Source organism: Furipterus horrens, unplaced genomic scaffold (genome assembly GCF_987537825.1).
Source record: "Furipterus horrens unplaced genomic scaffold, mFurHor1.1.pri manual_scaffold_2, whole genome shotgun sequence".
In the NCBI taxonomy this organism is placed as follows: Eukaryota; Metazoa; Chordata; class Mammalia; order Chiroptera; family Furipteridae; genus Furipterus; species Furipterus horrens.
In genome coordinates, this window is record NW_028327172.1 from 121,788,579 (window position 1) to 121,798,200 (window position 9,622).

The 9,622-nt window shown below is 34.3% G+C and overlaps 1 protein-coding gene across 1 annotated transcript in view; it reads left to right on the forward strand.

The window, feature by feature from the left end:
* Window positions 1–8,820, forward strand: part of ARHGEF38 (Rho guanine nucleotide exchange factor 38) — a 140,973-nt gene extending 132,153 nt beyond the window's left edge. Inside the window, exon 14 of the mRNA XM_090266368.1 lies at window positions 7,315–8,820. Within this exon, the coding sequence (XP_090122494.1) occupies window positions 7,315–7,500 (186 nt within the window). The 3' untranslated portion in view covers window positions 7,501–8,820. The remainder of the gene's footprint in view (window positions 1–7,314) is intronic.
* The last annotated feature ends 802 nt before the right edge of the window (window positions 8,821–9,622 follow it).

The following is a 9,622-nucleotide window of genomic DNA, read 5'->3' on the forward strand; positions in this document are numbered from 1 at the left end:
ACCTCCTCGCAGTGGAATTGCTTGCTGATATAGTAAATTTATGCTTGACTTTCTAAAAAGTGCCAGATTGCTATTCAAAGTGGCTGCATGATTTTACATACCCAATAGCAATGTATGAGGATTATGGATTACAGTTTCTCCATCTCGTTGCCTTACTTTCCATCTTTTTATTATTACCATCTTAATGGGAATCAAGTGGTATGTCACTATGGATTTAATTTGCATTTCCCTAATGACTCATGCTGTTGACTATCTTTCATGTAGTTACTGGCTATTCCTGTATCTTTGGTGAAATGTCTTTTCAAATATTTATCTATTTTAAAATTGGGTCATTTGCCTCCTATTATTTGATGTAAGAGTTCTTTATATACTCTGGCTGCAGTTCTTTATCAGGTAAAAAATTTGCAAATATTTTCTCACAACCATAATTGATTCTTAACGCATCTGGAAGTTACTATTTGTCCTTATCACTTTTCTGTCCTGATCCTTCAAAACACAATTCTTCTATTACTTCTTTACTCTCTTAGTTTATTCAGTGTTTCTATGATACTGCATTGTAATACCAACCGATACATGCATTTTTATCAGTAAAATCTATATACCTGATTAAATGTCCTGGCAGACTTTGCCTTATCCCAATAACCTAGAAAGAAATTTGAGGACCAAATTTGTCAGGACATCCTGAAGCTGGCTTGGTGTTGAATTCTAGTCCTTACTTGGCTTTACTTTTAGTGCTATTTGTTCTTTTTTTTCCCTCTGAGTTTGGAGCCAATTGAAAATGAACCCTGATGTCAGGAATGTAACTATTAGTATTATTACTAATGTAGCTGGATTAGAAAATCTGCAGCTGGCTTCCTGGCTACATAGGGTCCCCTCTACTTCCCTCTGAGTTGAAATACCAGCCCAAATGGCAGGTTTCTCCTGTGTGTGGGCAAAGTCTGCCCCAGTGAAGTTAATACAAGTTGAAGAGTATACACTTCTTGGAAAGCACAGTACAAGAAAGAAAAGTAAAGGGTGCATAGGAATTGTTCTCTTAATTGTAGCCAGCAGATGAAGCTGGCTGGTGTATTTGACTCTCCTCATCATACAACTGCTGCTGTTTATCCTTTGGAAACAGAGGGAAAGCCAATCCGGCCTTCCTAATCCTTGCCACGGGGTTGATGTTTCTCTTCTATTGGCTCTTAGAAAGTGTGGATGGACAAAAATGGCTAACCTCCCATAATTTTGGTTCTGACAGTAAAAGAGGACAAAACACTAGACAGGTCCCTATAAGGCAATCAAAAAGTGAGAGTAAATTGTATCCTCTTTGTGAACAGTGAGAATACACTGGATATTGTAACATGCACATTAGAGTTACCCTACAAGCAATTTTCTGTGTGGCTATTTAGACTTTTGTTCTTGATTTTATTTTATTACCGAGGATAGCAACTAAAACCTGTACTGGTTTAACTGGATGACACTTTGGGTCAGCATTTCTTTCCCTGTCCTTTCCTACCATAGCAGCAAAACTTTTGCTCCCTTCCAGCATTGCAGTAGCACTTTTCCAAGGGGGTAGGTGAGTGTTATTTACTGTAAACTAGCCTTCCTGATGGATGTAGTGAATCCTGACAGGAAGTACAGATGGATGGGTAGCCTTGGCCTCTACTTGATAGTCAGGGGATTCTGTGAGGCCTAAAAATCAGTCGGAAACAGGCAAGTTCTGATTGACTTAATACTCTAGTGGCTCTGTGATTTTTACACTAAACTTTTTAACTGAAAGAACTAAAAAAATAAAATGGTCTATAAATGGGGTTTGGGAGGTTTCATGAATCTCCTCAAATATGTTACAAATTGTGTGCTTATGAGTGTAACTATGATAAAAGAAGTCCATATCTTTCACTAGATTTTCAAAGAGAAATTCTATTTGAAAAGGTTAGAAATCACTGCTCTAGAGTCTTAGGTTGTTTATCCATTCTTCCACTCAAGGAAGAAGAAAAATTGTTGGGTAAGGAGCCTCCAATATTTTCTAGAACAGTTATAGTGGATCAGAAGTCTTACATGTAGGGTGGAAATACAACTTAGTATCTATAGTATGACACTTTTGTTAATGAAAGAGAGCGCTTACCAGATGACACACTGTGACAGGTGTAACTGGGAGGTATGGTCACTCTACATATTGGGGTCTCAGAACCAACTCGTGCGGAATCCTCCCTGCACATCCCACACAGAAAGCATGGACTTTATCTGTTTTGGAATCCCTCTTAAATTATAATTCAGAGACTTTGTAGAATAATGGGATGAGCTAACGAATACTCATGATATGGCAGTACTGATTTATAGTGAGGGACCTAATTTTTAACTTCTTAACTTCTTTACTACTTTATGCTATATCAAAAAAACATAGCAAACAAATATGCCCTCCCATTGTAATGTATTGTTCCCTTTTGCTCATCAAATAACAATAGTTGAATTGTATGTTTTCTGTGCTGCATAACAACTTATCACAAAGTACCTTAAAACAACATAATTGTATTACCTTCCCAGTTCCACAATTAGCAATCCAGGCACAGCTTAGCTGCATGCTCTGCCTAACATCTCACGCAGCTGCAACTTAGGCTGTGCTGTGCTGTTTTTGAAACTTGGGATTCTCTTCCAAGCTTGTAGTGGTTGGCTGAATTCAGTGTCAGTAGGATGGAGGCCTCTATTTTCTTGCTGGACATCTGCCAACGACCAAGTTCAACACCTAGAGCAGTGTTCTCAACCTTCCTAATGCCACAACCCTTTAACACAGTTCCTCATGTTGTGGTGACCCCCAACCATAACTAAAGCATAGTGATTAATCCCAAAAATAATGTGTAATTATATATCTGTTTTCCGATGGTCTTAGGTGACCCCTGTGAAAGGGTCGTTCAAGCCCCAAAGGGGTCGCGACCCACAGGTTGAGAACTGCTGACCTAGAGGCTGATCTCAGATCCCTGCATGTGACAATCTCTATAGCAGTTCACAGCATGGCTGTTTGCTTCCTCAGGGCCAGCAGGTGAGCATCTCTGGTTTCAAATATCTCCCTTCAGAGAAGTCCTAGAGTCTAGGCCCTAGACTTTCTTTCAAAGCACCTCATTTGGCCAGGCTACACAGGATAATCTTTGACTAACTCAAAGTCAATGTCAGAGGGATCTTATTAGGCACTTTAAAATCCCTTTACCTTTGCTCTATGACATGACCTAATCACAGGCATGCACATCCGATTCACAATGCGGATTATGTTACAGAAGATGTTTAATAAGAGGTGGTAATCTTGGGCTCCACCCTTGAATTCTGCCTACCACAGTCTCTGAGATGCCATGTGTGTGGCAAGCAGGATGATGGACTACTGTGACGTGATCTTTGGTACTTCTCAACAGGACCGGGCTTCATAATGGCAAAACCCAGTTTTAGAGAGAAGTTCAATGTCTGAGAATAAGTGCACTTTTCTTTTTCCACATAAATAATACTAAGCATGTGATTTTTGACTTCTTAAAAGTTAGTTGTTTTTTGCTGCTAATTCTAAATTTGTTGTCTGGTCCTTCACCTTTACATTTTCATCTATTTATAATAATAATACTGTGTCCAGAATGTTATTGTTTAGAACGTGCTTCAAAAGTCAGCAGGCTGGAGCATAATGTATTTAAATAGTCATGAAAGTGATGCTTTAGGAAGCTTTAATGGCATAAAAGGATTTTTAAATATATTTTCAAGTGTAATAAGCAGGTTGCAGAAACTATGTGTACTCTCATTGCATGTTATTTACCATTTCAGAAAGGCAGGTAGAAAAAAGACAAAGAATGAAGAAAGGAAGGCAGGAAGCAAGGAAGGAAGGAAAGGTATTAATAGCAGTTGATTTCTTTCTTTTTTTGCTTACCTTTATTTACAATTGTTTTTTTTAATAAAAATTACTTGTGTAATAACTATATATAATTGTTAACAAAAGAACACAAAAGTCTGCTTCTGGAGGGTAAGAAAGGAAGATAAACACTTAAACAAATTTAATATAACTATTTTGGCTCCCTGAGCTCTATATAATATTGTAAATACTGGTTTATCCATTTTTTAGTTTTGGAAAGGTATATTAAAATATATTATGATTTTTTGTTGCTAATCAAAGAACTGGGATGAAATCAATAAAATGAGATTCAGAGAGAACAGGTAACATGGCTCACTACGGGAGGAATACTTAAATGCACAGATAAAGAATCAAGAAATGCTGAACTGGGAAATAGCTGGTGGTGCTAAACAGTGGGTAGTAAATTGGCTATGAGTCAATAATACAATCATACAGAGTATTATTTTAAAAAGTGAGTGCTGTGGGGAACTGGATTGCATTCATAGACTATTGTGCATAAGATGAGCCAGAGCTTTAAAAAGAAGCAACCAATAAAATGTATATTTTAAGAAATGCCAAAGAAAAAACAATCAGATGATTATGACTTAATAAAATACTAATGTGTGTGGACCAAAACATATTAACATTCACAGTTAGAAAGATAATCCTTGAATAATTAAAATATTTTTAAATAAGAATTCCTTTAGCTCTTAAAGCCATAACAGGTTGAAAGCTTCTAACTTATAGTCTAATGGTACAAACTGCTGTCTCTTTAAAAGTAAACTTATTTCCCTTTTGAGTATGTATCTTATGTTAAATGGAGACAAACATACTACATAAAAACTGGAAACTGCTCATCCTAAATTAATCCTAAATTAATTTTGGATCACAATCATCTAAAGTATTGAAAGTATATATTATAACTGTACTTCAAATTTATAATTTCATGAGAATCTATATTTAGTGTTTAAAATATAAGCTCTAATTTCAGACCACATAGATCTAGGTGGAAGATTTTATATATTCCCCTTAAGAGAATATGTGCCAAAAAGAAAGAACCACAAAATACAGTTGACCCTTAAACACTAGTTTAAAATTTGCTGAACCATTTGTATGCAGTTATAAAAATAAATACAGAAAGTGTATTTTCTCTTCCTTATGCTTTTAACATTTTCTTTATTTTACATTATAAGAACACTGTATATAATACATATAACATACAATATTTTTTAATCGACTGTTTATGCTAAGACTTCTGGTCAACAGTAGGCTATTGGTAAAATTGGGGGAATGGATGAAAAGTGATACACAGACTTTCAACTTTTGGGGGGTGGTAGCTGTTGTAAGCCCCCTGCATTGTTCATTGGCCAACTGTGTTTAGGAATAATATATTAGTAGGTGATTCAACCTGCTAAAAAAATCTAAGCATAATATGTATAACAATTACAAATATGTATAAGAATTATGCATAAAAATTACAAAAGAAAGCTAGCAACTTCTAATGTGGGCTCTTACAGGTTATTTCAGAAGCTATATTATGATGGTATTTTATATTTCTGAATGCTTTTGCAAACCAAATCCTCCACTTTGCTCTTGTAGATCTATTCAGTGTCTTTGTTTTCTAAACAACAGAACAGCAATATATTAGAGTCCAGTTACTTTTCACAAAAATGCATTCTGCACATCTTTGCTAGAACAAGAGTTTGGTTCCTAAATTATTATGAGAACTGAATTAAGCACAGAATTTGGAGTTAGAAGGTATGGTTCTAGCAGCACCCACTGGCTCTGTGATTAAGAGCATGATATTACTTCTCCAAGTCACAATTCACAGGACTGTTGAGGATAAAGCATATTTGACATGTAAATTGTCATGAGCACTATAAAAGGTAGATATTTTTGCTGCTACTCCATTGCGCAAAAATTTATGGCACCTCCCTTTTTGTTTTCTTAACTTTTTAAATTATGAAATAAGCCATGTCCAACAATCTGCCCTGTATGTATCTTGTATGATACAAGATGACCTCTTATATATTCTTGTATGATATCCAAGCCGCCTTTCAGCCTAACTTTCAAGTCAAATCAACATATATTTAAATTACTACTGTGTACCATGATGTGGTCAATGGAGAAAAGTTGGAAAGTGGTTCCTCTCCTTGAGGTGGAGCTCATGCTAGAGTTGTTGGGATTATATATAAATCAATGTTTAATTAGTTTCACCAAAAGTTAAATAACAGTACAAGATTTAAAGAACGATTTATACTGTAACTATACCCCCCATTGCCTAGTCTCTTTTCTTGCTCAAAATTACCTATTTCTCATTATTTCCTGTTTTACATTGACCCTCAATTTTGAGAAAGTTAATATACATATACTGTTTGCATGTATTCATCTCCGTACATGTGAATGATATATCTGCCCCTTTTACCAACTTGGTCACCTATATGATTTTTTATTCCAAACGCAGTTCACAGTTAGCTGATATATCACCTACATGTGTAGGGTGTTTGTTTGTTTGTTTTTGTTTTTGTGTGTGCCTTTTTTAGAAAAAACATTTTTCCTAGCTGGGTTACAAATTCTCTGGCACTTAATAGGTACTTAATAAATTCAGACTAAGTGAATAAATGAATGTATTAGCTGATTGGTTAATCTTATGCCATAACTAAACATTTTTATTAACAGTCTTATGATTTTAGTGGAATAGGGGCTAAACACTTATTAGGAAATTCTTATGCATCTAATAATTACAAAGTATTCTTTTAAGGTTAGAGAAAAAGTCTTGACTGAAATGTTTTACTAGGTTCTTTTAGGTCACTTAAATATTTTGAATATTATAAATTTAATACATTGTCATATAAATTTGAAAAATAACAAATTAGTAAAACTAAAAATCACCTCTAATTCTACCAAAGAATCAAACAATATTAGACTTATATTGTACATTTGATTTTATGTCTTTTTTGATTACTATTTTATCATATCATTTCCCCATGTTATTAGTCATTTTTAATGACTACAATTTCCTTGGTGTATGGTCTGGAATTTATTCTCTTGCTGAACCTTCAGTGCAATTTTCACTTCTCTTCCACTTTTCACCTTATATATGGCTATTACAGTAACATTATTGTGCAAAAATCTGTCCAAGTTTCTATTCCTGTTGAAGAGATTCTAAGCACTATTATTGAATAATAAATTAATATTAAAAAATCTTTTAATAGAAACTGACAAATTGCCTTCAAGCACAGTTTATTAGACTCCTCCCAACAGAACACTTAGAATGCCTGTTTCACTCTCTTCTCATCTGGACCATGCTTTATTTAGCAAAATACATCCAGCAGCAGGAATTGGGGGAAAATCCCTTAAAAAAAAAAAAAAAAAAAAAAAAAAAGCTAGCATTCCTTCTAAAAGCTTGGAAATCTATTTATCTGTCAATGTTTTTCGGTTCTGCTTCTAATTATGTCACTTGCTTCTTTGTCTAGATTTTCTATGCTGTTCATGCCTTTCAAGCACGAAGTAACCATGAACTCAGCCTTCAGGAATACCAAAGGGTCCATATACTTAGATTTTGTGACCTAAGTGGCAATAAAGAGTGGTGGTTAGCTGAAGCTCAAGGGCAAAAAGGATATGTGCCAGCTAACTACCTTGGGAAGATGACTTATGCTTAAGAAAATAAGCCTTTTGATTCATTTTCTGGCAAGTTGTTGACTACCTCATAAGACTAACATTACAATATTGGCCTAGAAATCAAGAAACCTCCTAACTCTATGAACTGGTATTGTATCAGGTTTTAAAAAAGGCTCTGCTTCCTAACAAGATTATTTCAAAATGTATTATGAAGAATGTATGTTGAAGGAAACACTAAACAGAGACGGCCCAAGCTCCAACTATCAACTACTAAAAAGTAGAAATATTTTGAAAGAGTATGTTCTTTACCATCATGAAAAGTTGGCTCTAAGGACAAAGTTTTTCCTACTGTATTTTATTTTTCTGTATTATGTATTTTGCCTCAAAAATGTGTTGTTTTTCATGTCTTTCTGTTGCACAGGCATGCACATATATACATACACACATATATACCATAATCATTATGTGGTGTACACATACTTATGTGTACTATATGGTATCAATTTTACATATAGGCATGAAGCAGGGAGTATACTAAATACACATAGGAATAAGAATTAATAACAGTCAACTAGAAGCCTGATGTGGTCTAATATTGTATAAATTTTGAATGAAAAAAAATGGAGTAACGTAACAATAATACATTAACATTTACTGAGTGCATATTAAATGCCAGATATTGTTCGATATGCTTTGTATGTGGCCCCTTATTTCATACATTATAAGAAAACTGTGGCCCTAAGAGGTGGATTTAGTCCAAGTCACATTTCTAGTTAGTGGTAGGGCTGGGCTTGAAACCTAGGTCTGGTTCTAGGGTCCATACCCCTAAGCACTACAAATGCACTAATCCTGTAGGAGTGTATACGTTGCTATCACAAAACACTCAGTGAGGCAAATAATGGACAGTGATGAAGCCCATTTTTCTCTCAGGTCCATATTTAAGTATTGAGAAGATTTTCACAATCAAGGGCTATAAAAACTTCCATGATACTAGCTTTGAGAAAACTGAATATCTAGGTTTGTTTATTTTTATTGTTATGCGTAAACATTTTTGAAAGTATTTTTTAAAAACTGTCCTACAAGATTGCTAGTGATATTTTAATGAGGATATATTTTTGGATCACTCCATTATTTGGGTAATGAATGCAGAATGTGTGTTCCATGTTCTGAGCCAAGGTGCAAATATTTTTAGTTGACAATCTGTACTTCAACAAGGCAGGAACTGAGGTTAACATTTGCTATCACACAATGCCCTGGAACACAGAACTTTAATTTGGGAATTGCTCAGAACTGTCCCGTAAGTTTCAGGCCTATTTTGTCAAGACATTTAACTAAAGATGCTCCTGTGAAATGAAAAAAAACTAACACATTAAATTGAATTTGACTTTGTGGTTTCTTTTAGAACCACAAAGGTGGTTCTAAAGGTGGAGTTTCATTGTCCACATAAATTGTGCTAGTATGACATCAAATTTTAAGATTAAAATTAAAATTACTTTAAAAGACTTTATTTGGATAATGTATACTGTTGCATATATCCCTGAGGACTACAAATAACAAAATGAAGAGTGCTGCTTTTCAGAGGGTTGCTGACTTTAACATACATACATGACGACGTGTGCAACCACAGATATTCATGACACTTACAAGACAGAAAATGTTACATTTTCTAATACAGTGGTCCCCTATTATCCACAGGGGATATGTTACAAGACCCCAACAGATGCCTGAAACCTTGGATAGTGTCCAAACCCTAAAAATACTGTTTTATCCTATACGTAAGAGTACACACCTATGATAAAGTTTAATTTCTAAATCAGACACAGTAAGAAATTTACAAGAATAACTAATAATAAAATAGGGCAATTATAACAATATACTGTAATAAGTTATGTGAATGTGGTCTCTCAAAATATCTTATTGTAATTATTTTTTACATTTAAAAAATTAAATGTTATTGTACAGTAAAGAATTCTCTGAAATAGGTTTTTTGTGTGTGTTTGTTTCACCAAGAACAAAGTGAACATTTTTGTGGCTATTTTTCTTTGTAAAACAAATAAGTGTATATATACACTTTATCTAATATTTATTTTTAAATAGGTGATCTAAATCAACAATATACACAATAAAGTTTAGAAATCATTTTTAAAAGCCCAGTAATACAAA